Here is an 18,436-nt window from a genome sequence, read left to right on the forward strand (position 1 = left end):
ACGTCTCTGGCCCCTGGCGTGGAATCCTCCGGCACTGAGCCACACTTGGTGGAGCTGTGGCTTGTGCACTTGCGTGAGCCACGCGGCCTCACATCGTCACCTCCTGTCATCATGACCGTGACGATGATAATTTCGGTGGCTTGGTGGAGTCCCAACCGACGGCCGGTCGAATTGTCCATATTGTCACGAAAGACCGATACTCTTGGAATACGCATATCCTGTAAGACGGGTGCATTAAGGTTTATAGGGACTGGTCTTAGTAAGCGGCCTACGTTCATGCCATGCACTCGATATGCCATTGCCATAGCTCTGCCTGTGTAGTGAAAGCAAAGCCGCTGTCTGCGTTCTTCGTCATCGTCATGAGTATTCTGTCTCTGCCAGATTGCATGTGCAAGGCTGGGCCGATGGCGCCTTACCGCTTTGGGCCTCCCCCGGACTCGCCGACAATCGACGCGCGACATTCATCACTCACATCACCAAAAAGGGACATCGGCACTCGCATCATCGCCCTACCTACGAGCCCGCCGACACCACGACAGCATTACCCATCGCCATCTCACAACGCGCATTTGCTAGCCACCATTTCTGGCCTCTACACCATATCCACACGTAACTCACACGCGTCGCCGCACGCGAGGCACCGCAGCCATGCCGTCTCGAAAACGCGCCGCCGACGAAATGGAGGCCGAGGCGCCTGCTGAAGAGCCCAGCACACTGCAAAAACTGCGCAACATGTGGCAGTTTGCAAATCTGGCCCAGTACATCAGTCTCTTCGGTGACGCGGTCAAAATCGACAAGGACTTTGACATCGAGGTACATGCCCTTTGCGCCTGCCATCCCAGCCCGGCGCGCATATGTTTTACAAGGACCACGAGCTGACACACGTGCAGGAATTGGAATCCGAATGTCTCCAACCACAGCCATCCGACAAACTCGCACAAATTGGCCTAGCGCTGCTGAAGCACGTATCGTCACACAAGGGCTTGACGTAAGACCTGGCCATTGCGCATAGTCTCGATAGTACTGACATGATGGTAGACCCGAAATCTTCGATGAATACACCCGCCGACAGTATGTCGCGAAAGCGCCCGCCCGAAACCCCTTTGGCGAGGAAGAGGAGCCCAACAAGTTCCACGACTTCGACGTCTTCACCAAAATACGCGTCTTGCAACAACTTTCCGTATGGACGCTCAACAACCCGAACACAATAAGAGAGAAGATTGGAGCGACGGACAGCGAGCAGACACTATGGGTAAGCATCACTGGGATTGGTGCAGGGCAACGACTAACATGCCACAGCGTATGGAGCCCACGGGCTGGGACTCGCAAGAGCGATCGCTATTCGTTCTCGACGACAACCGCATGTACCGAATGACCGATCCACCACCTCCTCCCGAACCTACGAAAGCCAAGGCCAAATCCAAACCAAAGCCCAAGAAATCGAGAGGTTCAAGAGCCAGCAAGCGACAAAAGGCGTCCACTCCCGAACCCGAAGAAGCTGAGGAGGAGGAGCAAGCAACTGAAGAGCAACAGCCTCAAGAGATTGACGACGGTCTCGGCGGCAAGAAGTGGGAGTGCATTTGCGTCACCTTGGAAGACTACCAGGAATACATGAGCAGCATCCGGAAGAGTCGCGATCCAAACGAAAAGGTTCTATACAAACGCCTTCAGGAAGACGTTATGCCTGTCATGGAGGGGCTGGCAGAGGAGCAAGCAAAGAAGCAGGCCCGCAAGATGAAGGAGTTGGAGAACATGCAGAAGCTTGCTACAGCGAAGCGCTCGTCCCGAATCTCGTCGCGACTCGAGAAACAGAAGGAGGTTGAAGAAGCCGAGGCTGCGGAACGTAAGAGGCAGGAAGAACTTGCGATGGCCAAGGCGGAGCAAGAGAAGCAAAAGAAGATGGAGGAGGCACAGGATTCTCGCAGGATGACTCGTGAGCAACGGCTGAAGGAGCGTGAGACGGCAAAGATTCTGAAAGAAGAGGAGCTGCGTAAATTGCAAGAGAACGAACAGAAGCTGGCCTCAAACAATGCCAGGCTATCGGAGCGACACCTGAAAGCCATGATGAAGAAGCATGAGAGTGATCTCAAGAGGCTTAACGAGGAGGAAGATTGGTTCTTTGACTGCGAGAAGTGCGGCACTTACGGCTCCAACCTGGTGAGTATTACTGCACATCGACCATGCATTCCGCTGACTTTAGTAGAACGACAACACCCCACAAATATCGTGTGAGAAGTGCAATGTCTGGCAACACATGAAGTGCCATGACATCACAGAAGAACAGGCCGACGATTCGAAGTTTACGTTTGTTTGCACTGCCTGCAAGCGTAAAGAGGGAGAGGCGGACGAGCCGAAACTCCCTTCTCTCAAGCTACGATTGACATCTCAGTCACCACGAAACCAAGCAGAAGCAAATGGCAACGGCCCCTCTATGTCAACGAACTTGTTTGACGCAGTACAACTACCACGACCACAAGCTTTCCAGCCCTCCATGCATCCCGCACAGCCATGGGTCGATGGCCCGAGTCTCTCTCCCCGTGGTCAAGCTCTAGGTCCACCTGGCATACAAAGATCGGAAGCCGCATATGGATCACCCACCAAGGGCGCGAACGGTAGCATGTCATCGCCAATACGATCTCACTTCTCGTCTCCTGGGCACAGAACTGGCAACGGTCCAACATCGTCACCTCCACCGTACAACCTCGAACGGATACCGAGCAGCCCAACAAAAAGCTTCCACATGCCACAGCCACAGCAGAACGGCAGCTCTTTCGGCGGTCCCAACCCCTTCAACTCGAATCCATTCGGCCCACCACAACCCGCAGCACCGTATGTGCGGAGCTTCAGTCGCCCAGCATCAGCAGCAGGCCCAGGCGGCTCACCAGTAAAGCACTCACCAGCCGCCTCCCCCCGTCCAACCAACGGCCTACCACCAAGCTTCAACTTCAACAGCCCGCACTCCTCCTTCCCACCCAGCTCCGCCAACCGCCCCTCCTTCTCCCCGACCAAACACAGTTCGCCCGCGCCCCTCCCAGCAAACATGTCCTCCCCGGCCCCAGCACCAATGCGCATAGCTCCATCACCATCGTCCCAAATGCCCGCGCAGATGCTCCCAGACCCCATTCCCGCGCCCTCAAAACATGACGCCATGCGCCCGGTATCAAGCCATCAAATGTCCGAGACGCCTATCTTCCCGCCCGTCAAGAGCCTGGAACCGCTTTCCAGTCCGACCATCCTTGATCCGCCCGTCAAGAAGTCGAGTCCGGCGCCGAATAGGATTCTTGACGTAACAAATGGTTCGAACGGATATGATCATGGAAGCAGTCAGTAGAGCTTTGATATGCTGGACTCTGAGTGGAGGTTCTGCACTTTCTCCCATGGCCAAAAGGATAGGCCTCTTGTTTCAGCAAGGTTACGTCATCCCTTCTTGCCATATCTTCCTTTTGCCTGCTATCCTCCTTCTTTCTTTCAGCAAACCGTTGCGGCGTTTCTTGGGTATCAAAGGCAACACATCAACTAGACATTTCATAACAAGTCTGGCTCTGGTCCATCTCTTGCATAATTAGGGTATATGGAGTGGGTGGGGTGGGCTGCATGTCGACGGACGATGTTTTTCTCTGGCAAGAAAACATTGGTGTGGGTTCATGAAAAGACGGTTGCATGCATGGAGTATTTTCACTTGGTTTTGAGCGTGGTTTTCTTGCGGCTTATAGCTTTGTTTGACTCGGGGCGATGGATTGATTGAAAGGCCCTTTTGTATTATTAGATGTACCATTGAGAATGGAAAATTGAGTATATTGTACAGTGAAAATGTCCAGGTCATGTCATGCGTTATGGGGCGGTATGCGAAGGGGTATCTTATGCATCTCCTCACATCGCAAGTAAGATATAGATCCAGTCTTCTCACCAAACTATTCGTCCAGACGATACGACGTATTCGCTATATCAGTTGGGTTATAATAAGGCGTCTTCATGGGACACCAATCGTCGTCGCAGTCGTGTTCATCGCTACTCTCATCTTCCTCATCGCCATACAACTCATCCCTCCTCCCGTTCATCTGATTACTGATAATAACCTGCTCAGCCAGTGCCTCAAGGAGCGTGTACCGATCTCCTCCACCATCGCCAACGCCATTCCCCGCACACCCCATCAAGCCCTCATACTCAGCCCCAAGTTCATCAATAACGGCACGCATCTGCTCACGTCTAACATATTTTCCCACATCACCCCAATCGGTCCCAGGTCTTTCCCCGTCTACTGAAGGAAGACCCTTCCAAGCCTGTCGCAGTATCTGCACACAATAGTGGAAAAACAGATAACACTCCCTCGGTCTACCCTCCCGACTAGAAACAGGGAATCCTACTTTCGACCCGTCAATATCGCGGAGTGGAACTGGCTTACGGGCGTTTGTAAAGGAATTGATATCTTGCATCAGGTCACCCGTCTGTTCGGTCTCTCGGTTCTGCGTGAAGATCTTGAGTTTGTATTCTCTTGGTGTGGTGTTCTTCCACAGTGCGATATCAGATGGGGAAGTCGGGGAGGAGATATCGGGAACAATGGCCATGATACCACTGTCGAAGCGTGCTCCCATGTAATCGGGTAGGAGAAGTCCGTTGAATGATGAGAAGAGAGAAGAAGGGGAGTCGATGTTGCTGGACCCGAAGAGTGCGGTGGCTAGGTCTGGGTTGGACTGAGAGGCGAAAACAGGTAGAGCTTCAAACCGCCGATAGCCTCCGTATTCGTAGGTTCCGGAGAAGATGTTCCAGAGGTAACTCCAGTACATGGGATTGTCTTTTTCCCTGGGATCCACCATTCCTTGGTCTGCGATGATGGAGTTTCTGAAACCGTGGGGTGCGAAGGTGGCTTCTACGTTGAACCGTGATGGAGGCATAGCAGAAACTGGTATGAGAGACTTCAGTCTAGTGCTCTCTTCAGTCTCGACTGCTTCTGCTGCAGTAGCACATCGTCGCTCGTATATTTTCCCTTTCAAATCCCAAGCCATCATGCTCTCCCTGAACAACCGTGCTTTATCCGTTCTCATAAATTTGACCTTAGACCGGAATTCCTTTCTTTTACGAGCGATACGATGGTCGACTCCAGCTCTCTGGAGCTGGTATAACGATAACTCCCGACCCAAAACGGTGTATTCCGTTGCTTTCTCCCAGTACTTCGCACTGTTCATGTTTTCGTGGTTTAGTTCTTCGCCTAGCGTCTTCATATACCTTCTAGTACACCATACCCGCGTAGTGAGGAAATCTTGCTCGTCTTCAAGGGATATGAGAGTCCTGGGCCGTTTTGAACGGGGTGACGTGGATGAAAATTTTGATGAAGACATGACTGCTTGCGTACTTGTGAGTTGGGACTTAAAATGGCTGTAGCGGGTTAGAATATGGGCTACGGATAGTGTGCACTTATATCATGGTAGGCGTGTATGACTCCCATGTGAGTACAGTGGTTAGTACCGAGATAACATGAACTCGAACCGTGGAATGACTCAGCCTTTTTTCCTTATCTAGTACTAGTAACTTGCACAGCGACTCCCGGTCACTCTTATTGATAATCAAAAACTGTGGGTGGATGTTATGTTCTCCCAGTTGCGTGACGTCATCTTGCTCACCTGGAAAGGCAAGAGCCTAGCGCTGGTCAATAACCCTTCTGGTCCTCTTCTTCTTTCTTCGCACAAACAACGACTTGCGCAGCTCTTCCTAGACAGCGATCAACTCCCTGTTTTCCATGATTTCGAATCGAGTAGCTTATAATTGCACGCGAAAAGTGAAAGAACGGCCGTTGCATGACTGCATCTCCTCCCCACACCTGCCGTCCGGATGTCGCGACGCACCTAGACTTCCCCACCAATCGAGCCACGCTACCTTCGATGAAGGATACGTGCGCTGCAAGAGATATTGGGCATCTAGGATGCGCTTGAGATGCTATAGTATGGCGTAGCTACGTTCGCCTAGGCATTATTCAGGTATTGCCATGCCTTCGCAACGCCCACAGGCTGCGGTGGACCTTTCCGTATATTAGCCTTCCGAGATGCATGGTATCGGAATTGGCGACGCTGGGCTCTTTGTCATCGACCATTTCCCAATTCTGGTGGTGGCTGGCTGAATGATAGTCACTTCGGCAGACTCCACGATAAGTATGCACTGAGGTATTGGCCACATAAGTCGCACCACATCATCTCCTAGACGTCCAGGCGAGCCTTTTTCGTGAAGTCGTATAGATGCGACTGCTCATTTGCTAGGTCTGCTTACAGCATTGTGACTGACTGGGATTGGTACAGGAGTGAGGGGTAATCGTAAGGCTGTTTGCATATTAGAAAAAGACTTGGTAATGTTACCTTCCCATTCTATCCCCTCGCCCTTTGAACCTTGAGAGATCAAGGAGTATTCGCTATCAGCGCCTTTCGCTCTCTGAGAAACGCACGTACGATGGGCAAAACGCGACGACCGCGTGTGACAACGCCGACAAGGATATTTGTCTTCTGCGATGGAACGGGACAGAACGCGACTCAAAACACGGAACCCACGCAGGATACAAATGTCCAACGATTCAAGACATGTGTGCCCGAGTCAAGATTTGTCAAGCACGTTGGTGTAGCCGGTGTAGGAACTCATGCGCCTGAGAATGCCGGTGGGATGAGCGTTCCAAAGATAGTGGACAAAGGCTACCAGGCTACGGGAGGAGGTCAGTGAACCTACAGTGATGCATCATAGCTATAAATATGCGTCTGGGAATTTCAAGTAACAGGGAACTGCAGATATTCACTCCATCATCCATGACCTGTACTTCGACCTCTGCGCGAAGTATGAGAACAATGCCGGCGCAGAAATTCACTTGATCGGGTTCTCAAGAGGTGCCTTTGCAGTGCGTAGTCTGGCCTGTCTGATTGACAAAATGGGTTTGCTCAAGGAAAAGTACGTGACGAAGCACTACAAGGAAGTTTACGAGATCTGGTCATCACAAAACAAAACTAGCTTAACCAGTTGGGCCGAAGGAAAGAGAGGCTCTCTGGCGGTTCATCCTGTCAGCATCACCAGCTGTGGGGTCTGGGATACCGTATCCGCCATCATGGCATCGCCCACCCTTCCATTTGTGAAGACATCACCCACCCTCTCATTTGTGAAAGATACGGTGCCCACCAACCTGAAATTTGCGTTCCAGGCGCTAGCGCTGCACGAGTCAAGACACTTCTACAAGCCGATACTTTGGAAACATGATCCAAGTAGCAAAACACATATTCAGCAGTGCTGGTTTGCTGGAGATCACTCCGACATAGGGGGTGGCTGGCCAGATTGTGGACTTGCGAATTTGACGTTAGTCTGGATGTTGGCTCAGTACGCGACACATTTCACCGATGGATTCATCAGAACGGAGAGCTTGTACAGGCGTCTCTGTCCAGCCGGTCCAGGAAAGCGTTATTTGAGTCACACACTAAGCGGAGGTATATGCCCTAAAGGTACATGAGCCAGATGGAACAAAGCTGACGTTTTATCTTTAGGCAACGTACATCACTGTTCGTTCCCGCCGGCACTACTGGATGGCGTCCAAGTTCGAAAAGATTTCCTGGGGAAAGATGCTGGAGAAGATGGGAACGCTTCATTCGAGAATTATCACCGACAAACAATACATTTCACGGTTCGTCTCTTTCTAGCTAAGAATCGGCCAGAGGTCACACAGTTCCCCTGTATTCTTACGACTGGCTCTACTCGACTCATGAGTCGAAATGACGCTGAGCAGCGATCCGTGGCATGGGTACTGGATATCATGAAGAAGAATGAGATAGAGAAGGAGAAGGATGACGAAAACAACACAAAGCACGATGGGAAGAAGAAGCGTGGAGAAAAGAAGAAAAATTGTCCAGATACCCTTGGAATTTTGGAAGATGAAACCACCGAGTGGGAGAACACAATTATCAACACCTGGACTATGAAAGCACAGAAACTCGTTGACAAAGAAGTCGGTAACATTTTCGAGAAAGGTATCAAGGACTATAATATGACTATCGCCCAAATCGTCCGTGGATACAAAGTTACTCGCAAAGCTCGTAGCCTCAATTCTGGACAGATATGGGACGCGTGTAAGCACAGATTCGTGATCCAAGAGGCGTGGCGCTGTAGTCTAGAATGGTTTCTCCGTGAGAACAGGAAGCAAGGGACCTGCAAAGCCGCATACAAGGTCCTCTACCGTCCACCCGTGGAGGGAACCACTACCAAAGAGACGTTGGATGACCCACATAATACCCCGGATCCTCGTGACGGGAACTTGTCAGACGGGCCAGCGCTATCCACAAGAGTCAAGAGCTTCGAGAAGGGGAAGAAACAGCAGAAGAAATCAAGGACACTATCCGAAGACGTAACTTCATACGACAGTCAGCGCGTCAACAGTTGATGGCCCCAGGAAAGATTAGCTTAGACGGCGATCACAGTGTTGGAAGGTGCCAAATACATTTCTACTACCCTAGAGCCGACGTTGACGTTAGGCTACCTACTTTGCATGTTTTTATCTTAATGTAGGCTCTAGGGTGTTTAGTTCTTGTCTTGTATGAGGTGGAACTATTATGCTTGCGTGGTATAGACTAGTAGCAGCTGTCTTCGATTCAATTTCATCAACGAGCCCTCGAGCGCACGCAATGTCTTCTGCAACATGACCTCAGGCTGCTTTCGTAACACGCCGTTATCACCTCTACCTTCAAAAGGGCTTTACTTAATCATGGCGTCAGTTAGTACACATCAATGAATATCACGATTTCTCCATGTCTCCACTAGCCATCACCCACAATTTCAACATGACTTGCAAATCTCATCCTCATATTACAACTCCCCAACTACCTTTATGCTACCCAGAAAACGCCCAAACAGCGCCGTTCCCCATACCCAAAACACCAATGTATGCGAACAATATGCAAACACGCTCAACAGTAGATTGTCACACACAACAGCAGCAGCAAAGAAGCGCAAGTAAAGCAGCCTGGATCAAGCCTTGAGCCTCCTCTCCTCACACCTAACACAAACCGGATCCTGACTCTCCCCGCGAAGGAAATACCTCCCATCTTCAAACGGACCAGAGCAGCACTATTTCCCACGTTAGCAAACTGACCCAAAAGACGGAAAGACGGGGGATAAACTTACCACACAAACAAAGCACCCAACATGCCACTCGGCCCCCAGTGCTTTAACAACGGTATCGGTAACCGGTTTCCTACACCCCTTACACTTCGTACTATACCGATGCGTATGGCAATTAACACACCAAGCATACCCATCCTTCTCTACAAACGGCGTGTTGCTATCAAACGGATCGCCACACTGGGCACAGAAAAAGTGACCAGCATGCCACTCGGCACCACAAGCCACAATAACCTCGCCTTCAATAGGCGTCTTGCAGCTCTTGCAGCGGGGCGAAAACAGCTCGTGGAAATCGAGGTGGCAGTAGAAGCGGGGCGTTTCGTCTGTGCCGTCGTCGTGCTCGAGGCGCGCCATGGAGTCTGCGGTGGGGTGCGAGGGCAGGTACGGGATGTCGGCGCCGGAGAGGCGGGCGCGGATGCGCGAGACGCGTTCGGCGTGTTTGTTGGAGGGTTCTGGGTAGAAGGCTACACATTCGAGGTGCTCGCCGCATTGGTAGCAGGCGAAGCATTCCGGGTGGAAGCGCGCGCCGGAGGCGGAGACGATGCGGCCGGCGATGGGGAGGGCGCATTGGGCGCAGAGAGCGCCGGTGCGGACGGTGGTTGGGGTCCAGTGGGTGCGAGGGGTGGCTGTGCCGTTGTAGCTGTGAGACTTGTTTTGGGCGTTTGGAACTGGCAGTGGTCGTGTTGATGCGGCTGGGCCGAAGCCTTTGGGTGTGTTGACGTTGATCGAAGGCACTGAAGGGCTGACGTTGATCGAAGGTACATTGCTGTTGCGTCCGCGAGTCGGAGCTGGGGTCTCATTGACGGATATGGTCGGAATGTCAGGAGTCACGTTGATAGATGGTGCAGTCGCTCCCCTTCTCAGCGCGGGCGTCTCGCTCACAGAGATGCTGGGAATTGGTGGAGCGTTGCCTCTTGATCCACGGTTTGGCGCCGGTGATTCGCTAACGGATATCGAAGGGACTTCCGGTGTTACAGAGATTGAAGGTGTTGTAGAGCCTCGTCTCGGTGTTGGAGTCTCGCTGACTGATATGCTGGGAATAGGCGGCGTAGCACTCGTTGGCGGAACGTAGGGGCCACGGTTGAACATGTTCTTCCTGGCCGAAATCGACGGGGTCTCGGACACGGAAATAGAAGGAACTGGCGGCGCTGGTGTCGTCCTCGAACGCGCAGGCGCTGAGTCAGATACATTGATACTAGGCAGAGGAGCAGCAGAAGGACGAGTTGGTATATTGGCTTTCCTTAGCGAGCTGGTGAGCGGCAGAGGTCTCGTTTGGGCTGGAGGGTCCTCGTAGATGTTGATGGTAGGTTTGTTTTTCAGGTTGAACCGTCCGGGTGCGGGCGCGGAACCAGACGAGCTGTTAGCCTCTGGAGCCACAGGCGGTCTTGGAGTTGTGCTTCGTTCTGGTACGTCCGGTGCGAGGCTGGTTTTAGGCTCGGAAGGAACGTTGATCTCTGGAACTTGCGGTCTTGGGGTGATGTTTCGTTTGGGCACTTCTGGTGCGAGACTGATAGTAGGTACGACAGGCTCAGTTGCGGCGTGCTCCAGTGGCGGCGGGCCAGATTTGGTTGTGTTCAAAGGTTTTGGTGCCAGATCGGGTGCAGCAGATATCTCTTCCTTCATTTCAATCACATTCCAGTTCTTCTGGAAAGAAACGATCGGTCGTCCTGGAGCATCTGAGACAGCTGTAGGAGTAGGTAGCTTCGCACTACGGTCCTTCAGACGAAAGCCTGTAGCAGCACGCAGCTCGTCGCTCCTGATCTCCTTGCCATCCTTCATCTTCACCTCGGGAACATTCTCCACGTCCGCCTTGACATCTTCTGCTGGCTTCGATTCTGCCGAGTTCAGGGTATACGCTGCATTTCTCGATTGGGTCGGTGGGTTCTTCTGTATCTCATAGCGGTCGAAACGCTTCGTCGCGATGGCAGGATCCGTGCTGGACCTCACCAGTGGGTTCCCCTTGATTGATTGGAAACGCATAAAGGGATTGCGCCGTATGCCTAGTGGTAGTTTTTCGGTCTTGGGTGGTTCGGCGGCGGGGGTGGGTTTAGGAGCAGGCGGTGCTTCCTCTTCGGGTTCTTCGTATATCTGGTCGTTCGGGTTGGAGAAAAGACTACCGCTGATGGTTCGACGGGGTCCGCTGCTTCTTCGTCGTTGCTTGAAGTCTGGAAGGTCTGAGATGGCTTTGGCTAATGCTGGTGACTCGCCGTTCTTACCCTTGATAATGTCAAAGCTGCTCTTGGTAGGCGACGCGATTCCAGCAGCTGATGTATCGGCATCGCCTGCACGGCCGTTGCTCTGCAAGCTACTACTCCGGCTCCCTGACGCGGCACTCCCCATCGAATGTCGCTTCCGCAGTTTAGAATTGGCCCGTTGCAGATCCTGATCCTTCGGCTCGACGCTCCGACTCCTCTGCGCGCTGTTCTTCCTGGCCAGACCCGGGTATGCATACGGTTTGGTCGGACTGGCCGCGGCGGCATGGGGATTGCAATGCTTCCAGACCAATTCGACGGCTTCATCTCGTGCGGCCTCGAATATCTTGCCCTCCTCCTTTGCAAGTTCCAAGTCCTCCATGGCCACGCGTATAGCCCGTGCCTCGTCCTGCTCTGCCTGGCGCTGTTCCCTCTCGCGGTATTGCACGCTGGGTGTGCGCGATCGTGACGAAGATCGTGATGTCTCCCGCCCGCGTGGTGGCTGCACTAGTGGCCTTCCAACACTGGCTACGACTCCATCTAGGCTCGCTTTGGAGGTTGTTCGGGTATGCGACTTCGGTTCGTGCGAGGAAGCGGGACGTGCATCGGCGTCGACGACAGGGTCTGTGAAAGTACGCTGTAGGGAGGAGATGGCAGTCGAGTCGGACATTCGGTTGCTGGATCTATTCGACCATGTGTTGAAGTGTGCAGGAGCAGGTCGAGCTCCGGTGGGACGAGCGGGGCGGTTTGTGCGAAGGTCTTGAAGATAGCTCTCTATGCCAATCGTCAGTATGGCAGGTGCGAAGGCATCGCTATATTTCCTACTCATTTGGGACGGCGAATAGTAGGCTCCAGGCCCTGGTGACGCAGCACCTTCCCTCTCCTTCGACGTGAACATCGCGAATATACGTCGGCCTCGGTGTTTACTGCTCTGTTTGCTGTACGGTTGTCGGTGCACCAGTCGGGAGTGCCAGCGTTTTTGCCCAGAGAAACAGGGATAGAGAACGATATGTGAAGAAGTGAAGATTAATTGTACGACCCGACGCAGCGAAAAAGCGGTGGTGATGTGGTTGCGATGCTGCACGTAGCTTCTCGATCCGGTTGCCCAGCAACTGCAGGTGTGACGCAGACCGCCCCCATCCCTGCAAGCCTCATTATCCCCGGATCTTCAGGGTCCTTTCATCGAGAGCATGGCTAAGTATCGATTGCAATCGATATGATATGTTAGCTTCAAAAACAACGAGTTCGCCTCGATAATGACATCTGTCAACGCGTTCGCAATTTCGATCCGAGGTGGTTCCGTCGATGTACATGTCTAGCCGCGTGCACGGATCCGGGGGAATGTCACAAGGACCCAGGATGATACCTGGGTATGCCAGTTCCAGTGTTGTTTTTACATGATAGTATACAACGTTCGTTCTATCCGCCCTCTATAATGCGTAGGTAGCACTACGTCATCTAAAACCGTCGGCAAGCGATTACCAGAAAGCACGCGAAGCCAATGTGCGCGTGACCTAAAAGTCAAGCCCACCCATGCTATCAGCCCTAACACCAAATCCAATCCAAGCGAAAGTGGGTATCCTGCTATTTCAATGTACACATCCCCAAACAACGAATCCCATCATACTCCAGCAGCATTCGGTTGATTCTCATGCCCAGGGCCAACTGAATCCCATCCCATCGTGACGCTTTCCAACATCGAATCCCAGGACGCGTCTGCCATGGGCGTCAGGCCTGTCCCCGCGTTCAACGCTGCGTATTCCCATTCGTTACCCATTACGAAGCCATCAGTATAAGCTTCGTTGCCCATGTTTCTAGGTAGATTGAAGCCATTTGTAGGAAATGTTCCTCCATTAGCTGCGAGGTCTGGGAAGACGCTGCCAGAGCCTGGCCCCGTCATCTTTGGAGATGCCCGGTATGGCATGTTGTGTTCGATTGGTTGGCCTGGTGAGTAAGAAGAATGTGACGTCGAGCCTCCTCTTGACTGTGAGCTTATTGTGGCGGGGCTGGGCTGATCGACACCCCTATCGCCTCCGGAGAGGTCCATCTCGTTGTCCTGGAAAGTAAAGCCGCCGGCGGGCGCGAAGGCTTGAGCTGCAGTACTCCCGAAGCCTCTGTTTGAATCAAATTGAGATGGTAAGAAGGTCGCATTGTGCGCGTTCATGTCGATACTGTCGATATTGTGCAGTTGGAATGGCGGAGCAGGGGCGCTGCTCGAGTATTGCGTATTGGAAGTCGATGCCGATGTGGTTGGAATGCCGTTCCCGAACGTACTGGGGGGTGCGGCAGGTTGATTCGGTTCGCGTATATTGATTAACGGACTGCAGGCGATTTGCGGATCAGAATGGATCGAAATGATGGTAGGCTATGGGTCAGGAATTAGTAACTTACTTGGGATAACTCTGACTTAATCGACTCCCAATCGTATCACTGAGTCCCTGGAGAACCTCTGGGGTTTGACTCACTTTGCGCGTGGGCTGTGTGTATGGCTGATGACGCATGCCCTGCAGACCTGCACCCTCTAGATCAAGATCTAATTGCACCAAGAACGACTCTGTGAGTGGGTTCTTCCGTCGAAGAGCTTCCATCGCCTGTAAGAGGAATTGTAACGAGGATTTCATCTGTTGGTCTTTCGGCCGCGTCTTCAGGTATTGGACGAATACCCTTGCTGCTACGTAAACACAGAAAGATATAAAAGGATTCATCTGCCCAAATCAGTAAACGCCAATCGTCGGCCGTTACCAAAAGACTTACTGAACCGAGGTCCATATGACTGATCATCCGCATGATGGAAGCAATCTCGGCTGCTGCTGTTACGCAACGAATCTTGCTTTCATTGCTGACGCTTGCTGGTAGCCGGAATTTGTCTGCTTTGAAGATGGCTGCTTGGTGAAGACATATTGCCGACGTATGTATGCACATGTTCGTGAACACTACGTTGGGTTCGGCTATACCGGATGGCAGGCGGATGCTATCCGGCAGGCTCAGCGAGGTCTGCAGAAGTATACGCTCGATGCTTCGATGTCGATTCCAGAATCCGCCATTGATATCGTTCTCGTTGTCATCTGACAGTGGTCGATGTAAATGAAGCAGATTACGGCCAAACATTGCAGCTGTAAGGACGATACCGCCAAGTGGTTGAAGGTTTTGCACGCCATTAGGATTGAGTAATTGGTCCAGTGATCCAGTATCCATGGGCTTACTCTTGTCGAACGCTTCTTCGCTTGCTGGCAGGTTTGTCATGATCTAAGAAAACAGTCAGGCTTTGCAGTAGTATGAGCACGAGAGGTGTGTCCTTACGTCTTTCTCATCGTAGGTCATGGGCCAGCCAGTTCCAATACTCGCGTATCGATCAATGCAAAAGGTTAGCCAAAAGGTTCTCCGCCGTTCCTCACGCTCGGTCCAATCCTTGGGTGGAGCCAAGCATTGCTTTACATCTAGTCCAACTCCGTCCAGGCGATGCAGCTGCATCATCTGGGCTAGTCTTGAACCTCTCCCGGATGACATCCAGGCTCTTGGGAAGTACATCTGTCTGAACTCGTACGTAGCCATCAAAACCCATGTCTGGCAATGCGCAAGGGTGATGGTCGACTCTCCGTGGCCTCTCATCTCATCCATCTGCGCATATTTCCTAGCACGTTGGTAGAAATGTTCTTGTAACGCCTCATACTTGTCTGTGATGGAAGCGGCTAGGGTCCACATGATATATCGCAGACAAACCGGCGGTCGCATATGAGGAGCCAGGTTCAGAGCGGCCATGAACCGTGGTCTGTGTATGACGGGTATTGAGAGATGGATCTTGGCGAAATATATTTGATATCTGGCAAAATGTCAGCGAAATCACCGTGCTACAGGCAGGATTTGGCTCGTACAAATCGTCCTGGATTTCTTGAGGAGGTAGAGGTTCCTCGAGCCCTAGCCCAATCATCTCCCACGAGGTGTCCTCCGCATCATTTCCGCTTGTACCGGTATTTTGGAATGGGCTTGCGCCAGTAATCCTCGACTGAGTATTGCCTGCTGTATTGGGAACATTTGTAGAATTCGGCAGCGATTGACTTATGGTGTTCGCAACGTATGTGGAAGCGGCGTCCTGGCGCGGGGCTTCCTTGCTCGGGTCGGTCGTGTCCTGGGTCTTGAGGAGGGTCTCGACTTGCTCTGTATCCCATGAGTCAGTACCATCCACCAGCAGAAGTATGCGCAACTTACGCAGCCGTTGTTCGAGCAGCTTGACGTAGCCGCGCTTGGGTCCACTTTTCTTGCGTACTTCGTCGTATGCGCAATCGTGGTTCAGACGTTTACAGGTCGAACATGTTGGCCGGGTGCCGTCGCATCGCAACTTCCGCTTCCTACACAGAACACAGGCAATCCTCTTGACCTTGCTTGATCCATCCTGTTGCGTTTCCTGACTGTTGGTAGCATTCTGGTCTTGCGCTTGTTGGGAGAGGTCGTTGAAGAACGACTCGTCTGGCGATTCGGATCCGTTGGAAGCCATGTTGGCGAATCTTGCTGGTCTTTGGCAGTCCAGGAGGAGTCTTGGATCCACGTTGGCTCAGACGAACCGCCCCCGCGTAAGCACGGCTCAAACGGATGGTCCTCTGTCAAGCCACGATTTCCGTTTGATTGCGAGATCTTAATCGAAGCTACGTCGGCAGTTTAACGGTCGCTCTAAGCGTCGGTGTCGGTGAAGACCTCGGAGTCTCGAATGCGCGCGGGTAGGCACCAGCGGTTGATCAGCACTAAGAGCGCGTTATGCCTCTAAGGTGGGTGTAAGAGTAGGATGTCAGAAGTGCATGTGCTATTGGGTGTAGAACAGGCCATGGCTGAGCTACGCTCATGTACCTGGTCTCACCTGCAAGGCCGTCCGCGCAATGCGTGTTGCCTTAAGCGTGAGGTGATGTGCAACGTCGAGCATATGGACTAATTATGGCGGATCTCCCGAGTCTTGGGATTGCCAGCAAGGACCCCCTACCGCAAGTTCGCAGCTACATAGACGATTACTGATACAGAGAGTTTGCTCTCTAGGTCCTGATAGCTACGCTGGAGCCCATGGTGTTTCTTTGCGTGCCCTGTTGTACATGTGGTTGTTTCGTGGCTGCAAGGTGCTGTATGCAGCTTCGCCAGAGCGGCATGGTGGGGCAGTAGTCCAGCCCAAGATGGATCAAAATGCGACCGATCTACGCGCAGCGTCTTGTGTCATCAACCCAAACATGGAGACCAGGTGTCGGCCTGTCAACGGTCACACCAGTAGTAATCATGAATTCACGTACTTGAACGGTGCGCGCAGAGATAAGAATGCTCAAAGTTAAATAATGATGCCACCTACTGTTCATTACACGACTTGATGAGCTCGTGGCAGGAGATCTGGTTCTGCCCAGGCCACAAGCAGCCAAGTGATCTATGCATGCCCAGGAAGCCGTGGTCGTGAGATTGCAGAAGAGCCGCAACGTCCAAAGTTCCGACCCCCGAGCTTGGACTCTGCTGGCACACGTCAGGACCTCAGATGCGACCGAGAGAGTCCCCGAGCCTCGAGTATTTGATGAAGGCGAAATTCGAGCAGATGGTACCGAATTGCTTGAACAGGGGATGCACGTTTGGTTGTGCGATGCGCATGATGGGGTATCGGTAAAGCACTGGGGTAGCCAGACCAGCTGGAGTCTAGACAGCACAGCTAACATTATGCATTTGCTGCTGTTGTGCAAACATGTCGAAACGCAACTGGGTGAGTACTGATGTATATTGGTAGACGGCAGGGCATGCGACTACAGTATATGGTACAGCTGCATCTTGAGCATATAGTACACCGGCGGCTACCCTACCTCGCCCTCCGCTTTCCTTGGTTGCGGGGTTTATCTTGGACGAGGAATGTGTGCTTGTTCCTCTTGTGCCTCGTCTTGTAGCCTCCCTTTGCTGGAGTGCCCCACGGACTGACGGGGTGCACATTACCCTTTGATTTACCACGACCACCACCGTGGGGATGATCGGCTGCGACATGTTAGAAGACTGCAACTGAAGTGAATGATTCAAGAACTGACCTGCGTTCATGGCGAGACCACGGACCTCTGGTCGCTTTCCGAGCCACCGTGAACGTCCGGCCTTTCCAAGCGATGTGAAGTGTGATTGCGGGTTGCTGGCAACGCCAATGGTGCAGCATGCGTCTGCACTGACTTTGCGGATTTCACCGCTCATCAAGCGGATAATAACGTGCTTGATCTCTGAGTTGTTGCCCTTTTCCACCTCCTCCTTGTTCACGATGATGGCGTATGTACCGGCACTGCGGCAGAAGACACCTCCGCCTTTTGTCTTGGTACCAACGTTGTATACCTGCGAACCGAGGGGCACCATGTGGATGGGAAGGCAGTTTCCACGTGCGGCTGTCTTCGCGGCCAGCATACCGGGATCGATACCACCACCCATGCTGTCGATCAGGTCCTTGGGAATACCCGTCCTGTAGCTCTCGACCTCATCGCCCGCCCTCATGCCATCTGCGGCGATGATGTACGACTTCTCTCCAGTAGCCACGCGGGTGATGAGGGCCAGATGCGAGCTCCGGTTGGGGTCGTACTCTATCCGCTCCACCACGTGCTTGCCGGGCAGGTATCGCTTGTAGTCGACGATGCGTATCCTCCTCTTGTGGCCACCACCTCTGTGCCTGACCGTGACCCGTCCTGTGTTGTTCCTTCCTCCGAGATGCTGCCCCTTCCGTTCGATGGTGAGCTTCAGGTGCGGTCGTCCCTTCCACAGATGGTCGTTGACGGGTCGCTTGAGATGGCGCAGACCAGGCGTGCGAGGCTTGTATGTGCGCAGAGGGATAAACTTCTCCTTGCGCGAGCCTTCCTGTTTCAGTACTCCGGCGTCGGCAGCCACGGTAGGCTGTATCGCTGGGGGAGGTTTAAGGTCGATGGCCTGGACCTGTGCGTAGGTGCGGGCAGACAGCAGCGCCCGGCCCAGTCGCGAGGGCTGGAAACGACATATCCGCGGCTGCAGCATATCTGGGAGTGCAGCTGGGGACGCTGGATGCTTCACGCTGGTGCAATGGACGCCGGCTGGATGGCGTGCAGCTGCTCGTCATGTCACGAATAATTCTCAAACCCGCCGCAATTGGCTAGGCCGGC

At 52.9% G+C, this 18,436-nt stretch overlaps 6 protein-coding genes across 6 annotated transcripts; 2 read left to right on the forward strand and 4 right to left on the reverse strand.

Annotated features, from left to right (window-relative positions):
• Positions 1–648: 648 nt before the first annotated feature.
• On the forward strand, positions 649–3,331 carry J4E78_005288 (uncharacterized protein; the record flags this gene model as incomplete). Its single annotated transcript, XM_049365909.1, has 5 exons — positions 649–813; positions 891–988; positions 1,039–1,252; positions 1,300–2,157; positions 2,204–3,331. The coding sequence occupies 5 exons, from the start codon at positions 649–651 to the stop codon at positions 3,329–3,331; spliced, it is 2,463 nt and encodes an 820-aa protein (XP_049222624.1).
• Positions 3,332–4,038: 707 nt separating this feature from the next.
• J4E78_005289 (uncharacterized protein) lies at positions 4,039–5,183 on the reverse strand (the record flags this gene model as incomplete). The annotated part of the gene is made up of 2 exons (XM_049365910.1): positions 4,039–4,058; positions 4,403–5,183. The coding sequence occupies 2 exons, from the start codon at positions 5,181–5,183 to the stop codon at positions 4,039–4,041; spliced, it is 801 nt and encodes a 266-aa protein (XP_049222625.1).
• A 2,572-nt stretch (positions 5,184–7,755) lies between these two features.
• Positions 7,756–8,395, forward strand: J4E78_005290 (uncharacterized protein; the record flags this gene model as incomplete). The annotated part of the gene is made up of 2 exons (XM_049365911.1): positions 7,756–7,759; positions 7,791–8,395. The coding sequence occupies 2 exons, from the start codon at positions 7,756–7,758 to the stop codon at positions 8,393–8,395; spliced, it is 609 nt and encodes a 202-aa protein (XP_049222626.1).
• Positions 8,396–8,979: 584 nt separating this feature from the next.
• Positions 8,980–12,153, reverse strand: J4E78_005291 (uncharacterized protein; the record flags this gene model as incomplete). The annotated part of the gene is made up of 2 exons (XM_049365912.1): positions 8,980–9,078; positions 9,136–12,153. 2 exons carry the CDS (start codon positions 12,151–12,153, stop codon positions 8,980–8,982), a joined length of 3,117 nt encoding a protein of 1,038 aa, XP_049222627.1.
• Positions 12,154–12,945: 792 nt separating this feature from the next.
• J4E78_005292 (uncharacterized protein) lies at positions 12,946–15,816 on the reverse strand (the record flags this gene model as incomplete). Its single annotated transcript, XM_049365913.1, has 6 exons — positions 12,946–13,689; positions 13,790–13,945; positions 14,079–14,570; positions 14,625–15,144; positions 15,197–15,479; positions 15,531–15,816. The coding sequence occupies 6 exons, from the start codon at positions 15,814–15,816 to the stop codon at positions 12,946–12,948; spliced, it is 2,481 nt and encodes an 826-aa protein (XP_049222628.1).
• A 1,320-nt stretch (positions 15,817–17,136) lies between these two features.
• J4E78_005293 (uncharacterized protein) lies at positions 17,137–18,311 on the reverse strand (the record flags this gene model as incomplete). The annotated part of the gene is made up of 2 exons (XM_049365914.1): positions 17,137–17,306; positions 17,357–18,311. The coding sequence occupies 2 exons, from the start codon at positions 18,309–18,311 to the stop codon at positions 17,137–17,139; spliced, it is 1,125 nt and encodes a 374-aa protein (XP_049222629.1).
• Positions 18,312–18,436: the final 125 nt, after the last annotated feature.

Source organism: Alternaria triticimaculans, assembly GCF_023758025.1.
Source record: "Alternaria triticimaculans strain BMP 0046 chromosome Unknown scaffold_6, whole genome shotgun sequence".
Classification (NCBI taxonomy): domain Eukaryota; kingdom Fungi; phylum Ascomycota; class Dothideomycetes; order Pleosporales; family Pleosporaceae; genus Alternaria; species Alternaria triticimaculans.